The sequence below is a fragment of the Perca flavescens genome, chromosome 7 (genome assembly GCF_004354835.1).
Source record: "Perca flavescens isolate YP-PL-M2 chromosome 7, PFLA_1.0, whole genome shotgun sequence".
In the NCBI taxonomy this organism is placed as follows: domain Eukaryota; kingdom Metazoa; phylum Chordata; class Actinopteri; order Perciformes; family Percidae; genus Perca; species Perca flavescens.
In genome coordinates, this window is record NC_041337.1 from 8,024,650 (window position 1) to 8,043,175 (window position 18,526).

The 18,526-nt window shown below is 42.2% G+C and overlaps 1 protein-coding gene across 1 annotated transcript in view; it reads left to right on the plus strand.

Moving 5' to 3' along the window:
* LOC114558408 (monocarboxylate transporter 1-like) overlaps positions 1–16,506 on the plus strand; it is a 33,664-nt gene extending 17,158 nt beyond the window's left edge. Inside the window, exons 2-5 of the mRNA XM_028582399.1 lie at positions 1,861–2,181; positions 13,081–13,224; positions 14,115–14,930; positions 15,695–16,506. Coding sequence (XP_028438200.1) covers positions 1,965–2,181; positions 13,081–13,224; positions 14,115–14,930; positions 15,695–15,984 — 1,467 coding nt within the window. The 5' untranslated portion in view covers positions 1,861–1,964 and the 3' untranslated portion in view covers positions 15,985–16,506. The remainder of the gene's footprint in view (positions 1–1,860; positions 2,182–13,080; positions 13,225–14,114; positions 14,931–15,694) is intronic.
* Positions 16,507–18,526: the final 2,020 nt, after the last annotated feature.

An 18,526-nucleotide genomic window follows, 5' to 3' on the forward strand; every position in this document is an offset into this window, starting at 1 on the left:
ATCCAAATATAGAGTGATTACTCGCCCATGGCCATGTCGCCGTTGGGTACCCACAGCCTACCTATACTTGGTCCGGATGGCTTTAATGATATCTGACTTTTACAGATGGCGTCTTTCTCGTGTGGATATATATATATATATATATATATATATATATTTTTGTCCGCGAGTCTCATTGATAGAGCCTGCGGCTGGATGTAACCCCAAAACTCTCGTCTAAACGCGGAATAAAAAGTGAGAACGCAACGCCACTTTTGCGTTTTCTCTTCAGATCATTTCCGTCTAAACATAGCCTTAAACTGTTGAATATGTTTCTTCATGCAAACATTTACATATATAGCATACGTGTCAGTCGTTGTAATTGGTTGCAAACTTTGTTCTTTGTGGTGAGGACACGGACATAAAATAGGGAGCAGAAAGTTAAGTAGAAGTTCAGGTGATGAGCATCAGCTGTCTGGAAGCACCCAGAGCTGAGTTAACCAGTTACTGTAACAGGCTGGCTGTGTAATGATTGGCTGAGCATGGTTGTTTACAGCATGATCCAGACCATATAACATGTAGAAGAGCAAGACTCCTGGCTGTTCATTAGTTATTCCAAGGGCAGTGAATCCCCTCTCAGTACTTTAGGTTGTACGGTTATGTAATCAACGCCGTTTTTATTTTTCCTTTTTATATCTTCCCCAACAATGACAGCATTGCTCTGCTTTTTTCTTTCAAATACAGGATCACTATACAGATTTGGTAGGAAGTCTTTTATGTGGCTTGTGGAGTTGTATCCTAGAGTCCATTTGAGGTAAACGGCCAGAAACCGTCAGCAGCCCAAACAGTTAGCAGAGTTGATGTGAGTGCCGACCATAAATAGCTTTGTTATGTGCAGCCTAAAATGGGGGAGAGAGAACATTTAGATATACACGTACATTGAAGAAGCCCAAGGATATCCAGCTGGTTTTGGCAATTGTGTATGCATATCACCAAAGTGTTTCATCAAATCAAATTAGTTCAGCTCACATACCACAGTTTGGTTACCAGCTGGTTGCAACTGCAGGCTGTGAGATGAGGTTGAGCTGAGTCTTCTGTTAGTAGTTAGTAGTCAGTAGTTGGTAATCATCATGGGCTTTTTTTTTTTTTTTTCATGCCGTTTGCACACTAATAATCATTTTTAGTGAGTTCTGCCATAGAATGCACTGCTCAAATCAAAATCAGAGACTATTTCTTCAGAGTAGCATGATCTTTTTTGCTTAATTCCTTATTTTTTTTTTTTTTAATCTCTACAATGAAAGAACTGCCTCATCAGGCCCCCCTTGGTCAGTCGACACTAGCAGGTATTTTGTTACCTTGGGCACTTGCAGAATTGCACCTTTTTTTTATTTTAGAAGGGAAATAGTTAGAGCCTTAGTCTACTGACAATTAGTCGATCTACAGAAAAGGAATCGCCCACTGTTTAACAACTGATTCATTGTAATTTTCAAGAAAATGACCAACTATTCTCTAGTTTCAGCTTCTAAATGTGGAGGATTTGCTGCTTGTTTGACAAAGCAGGACATTTAATGATGTAACTTTGGAGTATAGGAAATTGTGATGGGCTTTTTCCACTTTGGGGAGGGGGGGCAGGGCAGTAGACCATGAAAACCAAGTTGTCATGGGCTAATCTTCTAAATATGCCCACCGTTTGTCTACTGCTGGTATGTTGGCATGCAGCACCGCAATTCAAGAAATGATGAAACTCACAACCTATTTTCTTTCTGTTCTCCTCATATTTCTGTGTGTGTTTCTCTTTTCCTTCATATTTAATCTTGCAGAAGGAGCAGAAAATAGAGTATGTGTTTATTTTACCAGCTCTCGGCTCCGTTTCTCCCACAGGTTCGAAGTCCTGATCTCAGTGCACCTGGTACGGCCTTTTCTTCTCCTCTGAGCCCAGCTGTCCTCCACTCGTCTTCTTCGTCTTCTTCTCCTCGTGAGCAGACATGCCTCCAGCGGTGGGTGGGCCCGTGGGGTACACCCCTCCTGAAGGTGGCTGGGGTTGGGCGGTTGTAGTGGGGGCCTTCATCTCCATCGGCTTCTCCTACGCCTTCCCCAAATCCATCACGGTGTTCTTCAAAGAGATCGCGGTCATCTTCGATGCCACGCCCAGTCAGGTGTCCTGGATCTCCTCCATCATGCTGGCTGTCATGTATGCTGGAGGTGAGTGGCGTGTGTGTACTTGAAAGTGTTCCATATTAGAGAAAACAACTTTTATTTTTTTTAAAGTTCTTTTTATTGGTATTTAACACACAACAAAACAGATTTGCCTAATTTGCTAGGGGACATGTTTTACTGTCTGGGCAGTTGAAAAAACCCTTGCGATTTAGACGCGCATGGAAATATTTATATTTCAAATAAGTTGTCGGAACCCTCATTCATTGAAATAGTCTAACGTTATACACAGAAGGCATGGCTTGTTCCTTTTCAAGTCTTAAATCAGCCGTACATCCACGCTAGCCTGAATCGCCACCCATAACTTGTTCAGTGATTCATATAGGTGTGGTGTTGTGCCCATTGGCTGTGCTCCAAAAACCCTGACTGGCACAGTGTCTAGTTTTTCTGCTCCATTTCCAATGTGGCGAATAATAGTCGGCACACACATGGTGGCACATTTTCTCCTTATGTGTGTGTGTGTGCGTGTCCTGAAACCCTGAGGTCATCGACGCCGAGGAATGTCTTCTTTCAAATCAGAATCAAATCTAAAGTGCTGCCAGTAGATAGGACATGATATCGCCAGGCCGTACAGCTCGAAGCAGCTGCAGTTTACAATTTATATAAAAAAAAATTTAAAAAAAGTGTGAGAAAACGTAAGAGAATGTATTATACATAACAAAAGAATGGAATTTGATGCAGCGGATTACACACTCTGCAGGCTTAAGCGCTGCATTTTTATGGTTTACCCTTCACTAGAGCAAAACAAACTCTCTCTCTCTCTCTCTCTCTCTCTCTCTCTCTCTCTCTCTCTCTCTCTCTCTCTCTCTCTCTCTCTCTCTCTCTCTCTCTCTCAATTTAAAGAGCTTTATTGGCATGACAAGGCATTGCTTATGTTGTCAAAGCAGACAACATAAATAAAAGGAAATTAACTAACTGGCACAACATAAACACCAATTTAAACATAAGGTGATAGAGTGTCTGTCTCTCTCTCTCTCTCTCTCTCTCTCTCTCTCTCTCTCTCTCTCTCTCTCTCTCTCTCTCTCTCTCTCTCTCTCTCTCTCTCTCTCTCTCTCTCTCTCACCTCTTATTCATTAACTTGAGTTTCACTTACTGCTGAAGGGAGAGATGAGACAATGTGAGAAATGGATACTCTGGAGTGATGGCAAACAAAGAGTCTCTCATTGCCAGACCTCTCCACAGCGCTCAGTCAGGACCAAAGAGGTGTCCCTAGAGAGCTCCAGGCCCCTCCAACTGAGGCTCTCAGGCTCTCAATACTCGGATCCATGTTTCATATCAGATGTCTCTCTTTCTGTCTCAAGACACAAAGCAAGTTCCCTCCTCATTCAATTCAAACGCACTCTTACTCTTTCTCCCGAGAGGGGAGATGATGGTGTCTTACATGTAGGGTATGCAGTGGTAGAGAGAGAGAGAGAGAGAGAGTGTGTTTAAATAAGGAGGGAACTTTCTAAACTGTGTGCCAGCCAGCAGTAGGTTTCGGCATTCAGGAGAGGAAACTGCTGAGGTGAGCCAGATGTTGAAGTAGTTTTCCAATTCTTTCAAATTCTCCTCCCCCGTTTCAAAATTCAGCCAGCTCACCAGTTAATGACGTGCTGATGTCGCAACTGGTTAGGCATGAGGAAGTGCAAGTACACACTCCAACGAAAAAGACATGCATATTAATTTATTGGGGCTGCCTGACAGCTGACTAACAGTGTGAACCAGTTAAAAATGCTCAGCGCGAAGGAAGAGGAGGATCTGAGAGTCTGATTCGGTCTCCCCTTTTAAGGCAGGAAACCAACTGCAACAAAGCAAAGGAGTTGCATCATGTTCAGCTGCCGATACATAGTCACCTCTTTTAACAAACCACACTGTAAACAGGATACACATATCTGTGGTTTTTGGTCTATTTATTCATTTCAGTGGTGGAATGTAACGGAGTAAATTTACTCAAGTACTGTACTTATTTCAAATTTGAACTAAAACTACTTTGACTTTACCATTTTGGACGTTTTGGAGTGCAGTTCATGTCTTATTATAGGTTATAGCCAGTGTTTCCCTTTTAGGATTTTTTTTTTGTAGCAGTGGGGGCAGGTCTGTCCGAACAACCTACACTTAGAACGGCCCCCCCGCGGTGACGTTTTTGGTGGAGCTGTTTGTTTAATAGTCGACTCGGAAGAAAGCAAACGTTTTGACAATAAACTACATCAACACAACGGTATGTGGAGTTAAACTGGACGGGCCCAATAACCTCTAAATAGTTCTACTTGTTGTTAAATTGCAATGTGGGGGGTGCATTATGTCGGCGAGAGAATTTAAAAGGCAATCGCGACTACACTTTTTGTCCAGCCCCATTTCTGATACCGTGGAAGCAGAAATTTTTGCCATGGTGGGCCGCCACTACAACATCAACATAGAGGAAACGCTGTATAGCGCTCGGTAATATGACTTCAATTGTATCCGTGTTCTTTGATGTGTTTAACCAAAGTAGACCAACTCCCGACAGTGGGAACTGCCAATTTAGCTAATCACATTAAGAGCTCAACTATGACATTCCAGTTCACAATAAACCAGCTCACTCCAGTAAGATTTCATTGTCTTTTTTTTTTTTTTTTTTTTTGTAGAATCACAATGACTCTACCGCCTTTTTTTTAACTGGAGTGTGTTACTGTGTTAATACAGTACAGGCCAAAAGTTTGGACACACTTTCTCATTCAATGCGTTTCCTTTTTATTTTCATGACTATGTACATTGTAGATTCTCACTGAAGGCATCAAAACTATGAATGAACACATTTGGAATTATGTACTTAACAAAAAAGTGTGAAATAACTGAAAACATGTATTATATTTTAGATTCTTCAAAATAGCCACCCTTTGCTTTTTTATTAATAAGGGACAAAATTCCACTAATTAACCCTGACAAGGCACACCTGTGAAGTGAAAACCATTTCAGGTGACTACCTCATGAAGCTCATTGAGAGAACACCAAGGGTTTGCAGAGTTATCAAAAAAAGCAAAGGGTGGCTACTTTGAAGAATCTAAAATACAAGACATGTTTTCAGTTATTTCACACTTTTTTGTTAAGTACATAATTCCATATATGTTCATTCATAGTTTTGATGCCTTCAGTGAGAATCTACGATGTAAATAGTCATGAAAATAAAGAAACTCATTGAATGAGAAGGTGTGTCCAAACTTTTGGCCTGTACTGTATCAGAATTAGCAGTATGTACTGCGGTTGTTTGGGAAGAATAACACAGGTCTCCTTGAAAGTGATCAAACTGTTTCTTAGGTACAAAAGCATAGTAATGATGCCAAGGGCCTAACTGACTTTAGTCCATCTTTTAAAAAAATTTCTAGAAGTTAGTTAATTCTTTTTTTTCTTTTTTTGCAATGGCTTATAAACAGGAAGCTGTATGTTATTGTTGTATTCAGGTCTCATGTAAATACTTTTGTGGGAACTGACGAAAGGACTAATTATTGCATTTGGAAGGAAAGAACACTGGTGTATGTAATCGCAGTGAGTGACTTATTGAATAGTTTTTGTAAACACCTTTTCAAAACTAGAGTTCACAAGGTGCTTCACAGATGTGTACGAACCACAATGCCATGAAATAGTTTTATGGTCAAAGAAATGAAACCAAATGAAAAGATACAAAACATATAAATGCTTTGAGCTAACTCTGGAAAAAATTGACAGGTGGTCCAGCAGTTAATCTAGAAAGTGGACCTCTTTGTCTAAATGGTCATATATGGAGTTTACCTAGCTCTACTCGGCTCGGCTCGGCCGCGGTGCCCCGTCCTCCATTTTCCATTGCAGATTTAGTACGTGGCTGGTGATCATAGCGACGCCGCAGGAAACTGCCATGACCTAACGCGACACACACACACAAACGCACAGAACGTTGAAGGTGTGTTGTCTTTGACTCTGGGCAAAAGCCACATGCCCAAAAATTTAGTTTCAAAATAAACTATAAAATAAACTATTTAAAAATGGCGGGGGTGTTTTTCAGGACAGGTCTGTCGCTAGTGACAATTCTTTCTGACCAATCGGTAGTCTGCAGGTTTTCACGTCACCTTTTGGTATCGCCTCAGCTTGCTTGGAACCTCGACGGAGGTGGTACTAAAAAAAGTACCTGTTAGCCGCTACAGGGGACTTTTTTTCTGTAATGGAAAACCAAAAAAAGTCGAGTCGAGCAGTAATGTAATGGAAAAACGCCAATAGTTGGAGATTTCCCTGAACTCGTGCTTTTTCTTTTTTTAAAAAACCTTTTTTAACGCTGGCAAACAAAAAGAAGATTCTAAAACCACAAACCTGGACTGCTGACGAGCAGTATATTTAAAAATCACATTCAGCAGAACTGGGGATATAATGCTTTACTCAGTTAAGCAGTACGGAAAAGAACAGAACCAATTAAGTTTTTTTTTTTTTTTTTTTTTTTTTCTCTTTTCACTCGCTACTAATTTGTCTAATCCTCGTGGCTTTAAAAGGTGTAGTGGAGTTACAAACGCACCATTTTTTCTTCTTTTAAAATTCCCTTGATTTCAGGATTTTGTGTTTGGGGGGGGGAGGGTCTTTTGCCACACTGCCTATTATGCCTCACTGAGTGAGACTGCCGATATGTGACTTTCTCTGTTCTTATGTGGGCAGGAAAAGAGCCAGTAGCCGGTGCCTGATGGAGAGCGTCTGTGTGTGTGTTTGCGTGTGTGAATTTGTGCATGGGTGCACATCCGCTCGTTTTAATGCAATAAGCGCTCGGGATTACAGGATATTGATATGATTAGGCATGGGAGGGGGGTTTAGATTTAAGCCGTTTTTCAGCAAATGAATGAAAAATGTGTGAAATGATTGTCAAAGTTGGCTTCCCAAGAGTACAACAGACACATAGGAAACACTCAGGAGCCACTTTAATGCACACCTGTACAATCCAATGCAATTAAGCCCAACTGTGGTGTTGTACTAGACTGCATTGTATTGAGAGGTCTTCCTAATATTATCTCCTCTTCATGTATAAAAATAAGGACAAAACCTTAAACCCCTCAACAGTGATGCCAGTAGTTACTTAGTAACGCGTTACTCTAATCTGACCACTTTTTTCAATGAGTAATCTAACGCGTTACTATTTCCAAACCAGTAATCGGGTAAAAGTTACTTATCCAAGTCACTGTGCGTTATTATTTTTGTCATTTTCCTTAGTAAAAATATATATTTTAGCTTTCTTCTTGGGTCTCGGGGAGTGAAGTCACGTATGCGACAAGTCACGTTTTCATCATGAGGACAGTTCACGTGTACCACGCAGCGACACAAATGTAAACAACAATGGAGGGAGGAGAGAGATGGAAATACAGTCCCTATTTTCAGTTTGTGTCAGCTAAAGACGGAAATATTAAGGTTGGTTGTACACTCTGTGCTGGTGGCGACAAAGTGCTATCTAGCTACAAAAATACTACGTCACATTTGAAGAACCATTTGGAGTCGCAGCACTGCAGTCAAACTTACAGAGCAATTCCCACCAGGTGGTGCAAAGCAGAGAGAAGGAGGTCCCCCACCACCCAAACAACAAAAGCTGGACTTCGGTGCAAAACCAGTTGAAGAAGTTGGTCGGGCAGTATGTTGTAGAGGAAATGCTGCCCTTAAACACCGTTGACTCGCTCTCTTTTGTGCCATAATAAACCAGATCCTACTACTGGCAATGCCGAGCTGCCTCACATTAAACCGGTTGTCATTTTTATGTTGAGGCTGTGGGGGTGTTGTCGGCAGTTGCTGAATGTAACTAATAAAATAACTTGTAATCTAACTTTGTTACTTTTAAAATTAAGTAATCTGTAAAGTAACTAAGTTACTTTTTCAAAGTAACTGTGGCAACACTGCCGCTCAATATAATGTAGTCCAGAACAACACCACACCTAATTTTACACATTTAAGACGATGTCAACACAAACGTAACATTTATTAACTTTGTAAAGGTAGAATTTGTAGCAGAGCTGTTGTATTGGATTGCATTACGTTGTGCAGGTGTTCCTAATGAAGTGGCCACTGAGTATACTTAGACAAAAGCCAAGTGTAGCATTCACACATCCAGAGAACATCCGGGCCAAAGTAGAGAAGAAGGCGCTTGAATAGTTTTGACATTTTAGGAAATGCCGTCATAAGCTTTCTGATGTCTGTATGGTGAATATTAGACTGGAGCCAGTTACAGCTTAGCTTAGCATAAATACAGGAAACGGGCGGAAACAGTTAGCCTAGCTCTGTCCAAAGATAAAAAAATATATAAAATAAATCCAACTACCAGCAACTCTAAAGCTTACTTATGAACACATTTGTATTTCGCTGGTTTTATCCTCCAATCCATCCTTTACTTTTTTAACCTTTTTGGATAGAACGGGCTAGCTGTTTCCCCCTGTTTTCAGGCTTTATGCTAAGCTAGCCATCTTCTGGCTCCAGCTTCGCGTGACCATTGTATCGATGGTCTTATCCAACACTGAAAGAAAGGGATTAAGCATGCTTCTGTCCAGATGGAGGGATGATGTGTGCTGTGTGTAACGTGAGGCATTTAACTGCTGGGGCGGCTCCAGTCAGCTGTTTTTCTCCTGTCCCTCTTCTCTTCTATTCTGTTTGTGGTCAGACTGACTCATCACCAGCTCTCAGTCGTACTCTTCAGTTGGCCACGAAACAGAACATTTGCTCTGTAATGAATGGCTGGCTAAATGAAAGACGAGTACATTGTTATATAGAATAAAATCAACAAGCCTTTGCACAGTAAGAAGCAAAAGCTAAAAAAATAATTAGACCGATCGAGATCGACCGATACTGTTTTTTCAAGGCCGATAACCGATATTTGGAACTGATATGCGTTAACAGTGAAAATGAAATTTTTTTTAAAGTCAAAACTAAGGTTTAGGAATTGATAGGTTGAATCTGCATGCTTTCAGAGATATCTTATACAATATATTACATAGGGTTATTATGTGTGTGAACCCCACGTGCCTGACTGTTGATGGGGGGGCCTGGGGCCCTTTGTGGTGAGAGTTATAGGAAACATCTGGGAATGACACCATGACAGGATCAGGAGGCCATGAGAACTAATGTTCTCCAAGTGGAATTATTATGTTTTGTGTGAAGAAGAGTTGAATAACAACTTATGTAATCTTCACCTGTGACCTTTTTGGAGGGGGCCTACCCGACAGCAGAGGCCACCTAATTGGGGGACCCCAAGTGTTAGGATTATGTGATTGACATCTGGTTCTCCAGATGTGAGTCCAAACAGTATAAAGGGGTCCGTTAAAGGTCCCATGGCATGCTGCTTTTTGGATGCTTTTATATAGACCTTAGTGGTCCCCTAATACTGTATCTGAAGTCTCTTTTATATAGACCTTAGTGGTCCCCTAATACTGTATCTCAAGTCTCTTTTATATAGACCTTAGTGGTCCCCTAATACTGTATCTGAAGTCTCTTTTATATAGACCTTAGTGGTCCCCTCTTTTATATAGGCCTTAGTCTCTTTTATATAGGTCCCCCTAATACTGTATCTGAAGTCTCTTTTATATAGACCTTAGTGGTCCCCTAATACTGTATCTGAAGTATCTTTTTTATATAGACCTTAGTGGTCCCCGAATACTGTATCTGAAGTCTCTTTCCCAAAATTCAGCCTTTGTGCAGAATTACAGCCACTAGAGCCAGTTCCACAGTGAGCTTTCCTTAGAATGTACCATTTCTGTCTGTAGCTTTAAATGCTATTGAGGAGGAGAGAGGGTGGGGGGCAAGGTGGAGGGTGGGGGTGTGGCCTTGACCAACTGCCACTTTGCTTGTTTGAAAGCCATGATGTCTCTCTCTCTCTCATGGGTGGGCCAAATTCTCTGGGCGGGCAAAGCAGAGAAAGGGGAGGTAACCTTGCTCCTTATGACCTCATAAGGAGAAGATTCCAGATCGACCCATCTGAGCTTTCATTTTCTCAAAGGCAGAGCAGGATACCCAGGGCTCGGTTTACACCTATCACCATTTCTAGCCACTTGGGGACCATAGGCAGGCTGGGGGGAAATGCATATTAATGTTAAAAAACCTCCATAAAGTGAAATTTCCATGCCATGGGACCTTTTAACTTATTGTTCAGAGAGAAACTGGTCTTTGCATGATCTGTGTATATGACCGTCTCTCCCACTCGAGCGTGTATGTTTATAGATCTGAATAAAGCTGCATCTAATCTGAAGACCTCTGAGTCAGTCATCTGTGAAGTCTCCTCAATCCATATAATCAGTCTATCCCTAAATTAGACCTAGGACTATGTGGTCACCGCTGGGTTCAGTGTGGACATGCGTTTTCTTCCTCACCTGTGGATGCTGTGTCAGAGTGTAGCTGAGGACAAGTCTTTCTTTTCTTCACTCGGTGTTCTTTTCACATAGAGAACGAGAGCAAATGATTGAGGGAGGGGGGCGGGGGGAACAAATTGTTTATATAATATCTCTGAGAACACTACTCACTGCCCTCTTTGTGTTTTGCCAGACGGCAACAAAGACTGTCACTACCGATTTTAGTTTGTGTGTTTGCGTGAGCGTAGAGTGGATGCAGATTCATTCCTGTCTTTGTACACGTTCACTTTTGTTCACCCGCAGAGCTTCCAACAAGCTCCGCTTCATGCTGTAGTCCTGGGTGTCCCATGGGTGTTCTGGTAGAGTGTGTGTGTGTGCCTCTGTGCTCGCCTCTTTTTTTTTTTTTTTTTTTTTTTTTTTTTTTTATATCTCCTCCCTGTCTGCAACATGGAAACCCACCACTCCCGAACACAGAAACTGGGGAGGGATTTAGTGAGTGAGTGAGTGAATGCCCGTACATCCAGAGCTGCCACCGAGCACATTGTCAGCTGCTGAGTTTCGTGTGTGTGTGTGTGTGTGTGTGTGTGTGTGTGTGTGTGTGTGTGTGTGTGTGTGTGTGTGTGTGTGTGTGTGTGTGTGTGTGTGTGTGTGTGTGTGTGTGTGTGTGTGTGTGTGTGTGTGTGTGTGTGAAGGACACCCGCTGGCTCTGAGGAAATGGATGCCAGCTGACAGCACAGCCGTAGTGATTCTAGAAAGAGAGTGGATCTTCAGAGATCATTTCTTTTCAACTTTTCATTTTCTATCTTTTATTTTAGAGCTGCATAGATTAATCAATTTAATCCGTTTAATGAATCACCAACTATTTTTAATAATCAATTCATCGGAGTATCTTTGAGACAAACAAACAGCATATAGGTTGCGTCCGAAATCGCATACTCCGCACTACGTGCTCAACATGTAAACATAGTTTTGTGTAAAACAGTAGCGTGTATCTTTTCGGACACACTTGAGCTGTTATTTTTGACGTCCCTTCCTGAGGGCCTCGTCCTTGCAGTTGGAGATGCGTAACCATGGTAACCCTCGCTGACCTTGGCTTTAGCGGCATCGCCAGATAATGCTTAAATAACCGCCTACGGTCGCAGTGACAAAAGAAGTAGAAATGGACAGTAAATGATAGTTATTGATATTACAGAGCTCCTTGCTTTCTGTCTGTAGTCTGGCGGAGTGTCCAGTGTTTGCATACTGTCATATTTTACCAGAAATAGTATGCAATTCACGTACTATTTGTTTCTTATTAAGGTTTCGTAAATACTAAAACATCTCTCATATTGTTTTAGCCTACTAAATGGCATGTTGGTATGGAATTTGTTTTCCTATTTTTGTCCTTTTTTGGAAGGAGCCAGGCTAACTGTACCGCCGATCTCAGTATTTGGATGAGATCTCAGTTAAAAATTCTTATCATCTTATCAACTCTTTGCAAAAAAAAAAGCCCTGCTGTAGGGCAGTGTAGCTGCACACAGAGCTGCTGTTGTATTCAGTCCAGCATCCAGTGTTGCTCTATAGGCATGGGAGTCCCATTCATAGTGGAACGCCTCCACTCCCCTCTCTTCTTCCCATCTCTTTTTTTCTTCTCTCCTGTTGTCCTTTTTTCTTATTCTCTTCTTCTTTTCCCCTCTCCTTATTTTCTCTCTTTTCTTCTGCTTTCCTCTTGTTCTCTTCTTTGCTCTTCTTCTCTGCGAGTGAAGGTATGAGTCTAGACAGCTGGATGAGGTGGTTAAAGTCCCCTGTACTGGTGTTTTCACAGGAGATGTTCCATTAAAGAACATCAAAAGTCTAAAAGTCTTCCTGTCTCTTCTCTTTTTCTCTCTTCTTTCCTCCTCTTTTTCTTCTTCGCTCCTCCTCTCTCTTTCCTTACATTTTTTATCCTCTCCATTAACCTTCACTCTGACGTGTGTCCTTGCACTGCCTGGCTCCCTCTACCTCCCCCTTTTTCTTCCTTCCCTCCCTTCTTCTTCCATGCAACCGGCACTGTTACACAATCAGTCATTGTCCCGCTTTCATTTTTGCCACCATAGCACCACCTGTCGGTGAAAAGTTGAAATGGTGAGCTGATGTAATATCGTCGTTCTCGCACTAGAATGTCTTTGTCACTATTTTTAATCAGCATATAACCTGGACATGTGCATCGGGCTGCAAAAAACTATTATTTTCCTTATTCGTTAACCTGCAGATGAATTGTTTGGTCAATCAAATTACATTTACAGTCTCCTAAAGCAATTATTATTTTCATTATCAATCATATCAGTCAAATTCTTTTTCGATTCATGATTCATTATGTGTTTAGTCTATAAAATGTCAAATTGTGAAAAATGGTTAGATATTCAATTTATTATAATATGACTAAGAAAGGCATTGCGTCCTTTTTGAGAAGCTGCAACCAGCAAATGACTTACCTAAAGTAAAGTAAAAAATGCCCAAATAGTTAGTGATTAATCCTTGTTAAGATTCAACACTACAACACTGCTTTCATCTGATTTCAGTATGATGTATCTGTGCTTTATATGACGTCAGTTCTCCCTCCTCTCTTCTTTCTCTCCAGGTCCAATCAGCAGCATCCTTGTGAACAAATATGGCAGTCGGCCAATCATCTTACTCGGCGGCTGTCTGTCAGGGTCGGGACTCATCGCGGCCTCCTTCTGCAACACCGTGGAGCAGCTATACTTCTTCATTGGTGTAGTGGGAGGTCAGTCATTTACCCAGAGTAGAGGGAATTGTCAAATGACTTGTTAACTTACGGTGAGCTCTTGTGTTTGTGCCACATGGAGATTTAAAACCGTTTTGCTTGTCCATTTAAACTCAGAGTCCATACAACTCTTCTCCTGCAAAAAAGAGATCTTTATTCACTCGGAGGGTAATGATACATTGATATATGAAATCAATGATCTAATATCATTGATGCAAAGTGAAAATATCAATACCCATTGTCTTTAAGATGCACCTAATTAATTCTTTTTATTATTTTGCCCTACGTACTCAACATGTATAGATACTTTTGTGTAAATAAACAGTAGTGTGTATCTTTTCGGACACACTTGAACGGTTATTTTCAATGTCCCTTCCTGAGATGCGTAACCATGGTAACCCTCGCTGACCTCGTCTTTAACAGCTTTGCCAGATAATGCTTAAATTACTACACCTAAGGTTGCAGTTACAAAATCTGAATTATTCTGAAATGTAAATGAAAACATTGACATTACAGTGCTCCTTTGGTTTCTGTCGGTTTGGCTGTTAAGAACGATGTCGTTACTAGCGCATTTCATTGTGGGAGTTTTTTATTTTTTTATTTTATTGAAATGCCTGCTTAGTAATAACATTTTCAAATCCCATTTTAGGTGCTTTTGGTGAGTTAATATGAATGGAACTGAAGTTAAATGGGCATATTATATTGATCGCAGGTCAATTTAATTGAAATCCTATTGTGGCAGACTTTGCGAAATCAGCAAATGTTATCGCATTCTGTATAAACTATTATTCACCAAATATTTTCACCTGTTTTCCTTCACCAGAAGAATTCCTTTATTAATCCCCGAAATGTACCCCTTCTTTTCGGTCTCCCTCCCTCTCTCCCTCCAGGTTTGGGACTGGCATTCAACTTGAATCCAGCCCTCACTATGATTGGTAAATACTTCTACAAGCGGCGGCCCATCGCCAACGGCATCGCTATGGCGGGCAGCCCCGTGTTTCTGTCCACCCTGGCCCCTCTCAACTCGTGGATGTACGATCAGTTTGGCTGGCGAGGCAGCTTCCTCATCCTGGGCGGACTTCTGTTCAACTGCTGCGTGGCCGGCTCCCTCATGCGCCCCATCGGACCCAAGCCGCAGCCGGCCAAGCCCGACTCGGAGGCGGGGGCGCTCAACGCGGTGGATCCGGTTCAGCCGCAGCCCAAGAGGACCGTCCTGCAGACCATCAACTCCTTCATCGACCTGACGCTCTTCAAACACCGCGGCTTCCTGCTCTACCTGATGGGCAACGTTGTCATGTTCTTCGGCCTCTTTGCCCCGCTCATCTTCCTCTCCAGTTATGCCAAGAGTAAGGACATCAGCAAAGAGAATGCCGCCTTCCTGCTCTCGGTGCTGGCGTTCGTTGACATGGTTGCCCGGCCCTCCATGGGCATGCTGGCCAACACCAGGTGGGTCCGGCCCAGGATTCAGTACTTCTTCGCCACTGCCGTCCTCTACAACGGACTGTGTCACGTGCTGGCGCCGCTGTCCGTGGACTACACTGGATTCGTGGTGTACGCCATCTTCTTTGGTTTCGCCTTTGGCTGGCTGAGTGCGGTCTTGTTTGAGACGCTGATGGACCTGGTGGGGGCTCAGAGGTTCTCCTCGGCCGTGGGTCTGGTCACCATAGTGGAGTGTGGGCCGGTGCTGTTGGGCCCACCGCTAACAGGTGAGACATCCAGCGTGCATCGCATGAAAGGGGGGGTGAAAGGTCGCTCTAAAAGTTAGAGAAGCGAGCTTGTGACCGGAAGGTCCGTCGGTTCAATCCAGTCAGTCGTTGAGGAAAGTGAAAAAGCAGCGCCACCACTGAGGTGCCCTTGAGAAAGGCCCTTACCCCCCCACCCCAACTGCTCACTGTAATGGACAGCGTCCAGGTGTGAATGTGTAACTCAGGGCGTTCTGGAAAAAAAATGAGCATTAGTCAGCATGGGTATACACCCGCTGAATAAATAAAGGTGGGGAAAAAAACACCCACACTAAAATGACACAGAGCGGATTTATATCCGCAAAATATCTCTTTTAAGAAGTTAGGTGAACAGTTAGAGCTGCTAAGTTATTGATCTATCAAGCAAAAATGAAAATATCTATATATGTGCTCAGTTGTCAACTTGTCTCTTGGTTTTATTTTGGATGTTCATACAAAAGAGAGCCTACTTCTTGACATTTCATTGAGCAAAATCGTCGGATTAGCTGATGAAGTGAACGGTTTGTTGCAGCCTCGTGTGTACTTGCATAGGAATGGTGAGTTTTGTACAGCGAGAGAGTTGAACAGGTTTCACATTTGGGGGGGAAAAGGGTATTGACAATCAGGAGAGTAAAAGTCCAAAAGGTGCATTTCTAGTTTTATGTTTATCAGACTGTCTTATAAAGACCAATGGTCAAAATGGGTCAACAAATCTGATTGGTCTCCCTGTCTTTTGTCCCCCTCCCCAGGTAGTTTCTATAACTACTACGAAAACTACGACTACACCTACATCTCCTCTGGCGTCATCCTCATAGTCGCGGGCGTGATGCTCTTCGTAGGAATGGGCATCAACTACCGCCTGTTGGCGCGAGAGAAGAAAGCCGAGGAGAAGATGGAAAAGGAGGAGGCCAAGGAAGAGCGCGCCGCCATGTTGGCGCCTCCCTCTCCGTCGAAATCCGACGCGGGGAAGGAGGAGAACGACGCGAATGCCGCCGTCACGCTGGACGACGTCGCCAAGATGGACGAGGACACGGTGTAGAAAACGTCAAAAAAAAAACACCCCCTTCACGGAAACCCACACAAGAGTCGCAGCAGCCACACGCCGTCGATTTCTAGAGCGATAGAACCTTTGTACACAACCCCCGAAGCCATAGAAATGTCCTTTTTTGTCCTTTTTAAAAACTTGAGACCAGCAGCTGTGAAGCCGTGAAGATTGGCGGTTGGGGATGCCCATCACGCAGCTTTTCACCGCGTCGAGACCTCTGGTTGTTGGTATTTGTCGTGCCTTTGGTGAACTCAAAGGTCCCCCCCCAGGAGCAAAAAAAAAAAACACCACTTCTATAATATATCGTCTAAACGCCAGAGAGACGCACAACGGACAGAAGGACTTTACTCTCAGGGTCTCGAGCTGCCGTCAAAATGTCAGAACCACACACCCACGTGAAAACACACAAACCTTGACTCGGTTTTAGTCAAAACTGAGACTCCGAGTCGAACGGTAGATATTTTTGTTGCAGTACTTGGAAGAATACTGTACATCCCCACCCCCCCTCCCCCACCTCTCCCTCCCATACTTGCATTGCATTCACTCCACCAAGGGCTGGACGTGAATTAAAAGGACCCCATTCATATTACTCAAGATGCAGTAAATCTCTTTGTTAACGTGTTAGTTCAGAGTGTGGCATTTCCAGGTTTCTATGTAGATTCATGCACAAAATCTTTTTTTTTTATTTGGGTTCACCACCACAGGGAGCAGTACCATTTTGTAACCCTTAGCGGAGGATACAAGGCACACAAATGGTTTAAAAAATACAAAGCTATATAGGCAAGTAAGGAAGTTGAAAACTAATGTAGGAATCTTTTGAGGGGTCCAGAGGGTCACATTGGTGTGTGTGTGTGTGTGTGTGTGTGTGTGTGTGTGTGTGTGTGTGTGTGTGTGTGTGTGTGTGTGTGTGTGTGTGTGTGTGTGTGTGTGTGTGTGTGTGTGTGTGTGTGTGTGTGTGTGTGTGTGTGTGTGTGTGTGTGTGTGTTTTATAGCATGCGTTTATAGCATGCTTGTACATAAATGTGTTGTGTGCACTGTGTGTGTAATTTCGTGCCATACACCCTCCCAACATCCTGCGTTGTTGTATTGATAAGACACATTTGAACAAAATGTTCACACAGTTGCACCCCCCTTTACATGCTGTGTAACCAGCACTCACGGTATTAAAGGACACCACACCCTGTTTTTTTTGGGGGGTTTTTTTTAGGAGAAAAAGATGCTGGGAGTGTGTTCCTGGGTGTGTATGTGGTGCCAAACTAGGACGAGAGGAGTTTCAGTACCCGATACGTTGTTTTTTTATTTTTTTATTGCAAATAACACATTGTAGATTACGGTTCTATCAACAAGCCTTTGTGATGTTTTTAAAGAAAAATTATCTATTTTAGTGCACTGTTTAATGACAATCTTGCAACAAGTAATCTTTTTAATATGAATAGATTTTTGATGTATTTGGACGAGAGTACTTTTGTGTGCGTTTTGTCAGCAGACAGTTTTAAACTGTAGCCAGCTTCCATCATTTAATTTAGTTTTGAACTGCTGTTCTGGGGAATTTAGTGAGCCTTTTTTAAAAACAAATGAAGGTATGTATTTGTGATGTGCTTAAAAGATTCACTGAACATGCCACAGACGGGGTCGGAAACCAGAAAGTATTGAGAGATGAACTAACATATTGTTTTTTTTATTATTGCTTTTTTGTTGACAATAACCTATTTATAGAATATGACCGGCTTTATCCTTTCTAATCTAAAGTAAATGGAAATTGTTCAAATTAAAGATACAACTGTTGTTGTTGTCATAGAGCACTACGTTTTTGTTTTTTTTGTTTTGTTTTTTAAAGGTGCCCTGCCACACGCTCTTCATTACTTTGTGGTAATGTCTGAAGTTCTACCATGGACTCTGTAACATATTTTGTGGAAAAAAATGCCTTGGTTACCTTGTTTCAAGCCATTCTAGCGTGATATAGGAAGACTCTGCTCAATTTGTGCCAGTTCTCATTAATATTCAACAAGCTAAACTGCTTGACTTTGATTGGCTAACAGCTAGCCAATGAGAGCATGGCTATCGGCATCCTTTACCCAGCGCAACTGGGCGAGCTCATGAATAGTAATGAGCTCAGGCAACATGATGTCAGACTGACCAGCTTTTGTGATTGGCCTGATTTCTGCGCTTATTTCTTTTCAGTGGCTAGAGCTGACAGAGGAGGTAGCAGTTCATTTTCACATTCACCACATAACACAAACACATATGGACCTAACATATTTAAAAAAAATGCAAGTAAAACCGGTTTTGTATGGCAGGGCACCTTTTTAAATGAACGTGTTGAAAGCGTGTGTTTACACTGTATGCTACTTGTATTGTTTGTTTGAAAGAGGATTTAGTAATTTTACTGACCAAATGTAAGTATTGATTTTCAAACCAATTAATAACGACGTGTTACATTGTTGTCTAAAAGTATTTGATTTTGTCAGAAGTCTGTCTGTACCAATGGGAGAACGGTTTCTCTCGTTCCAACCTTAAGTATCCACCTGTCTATGGA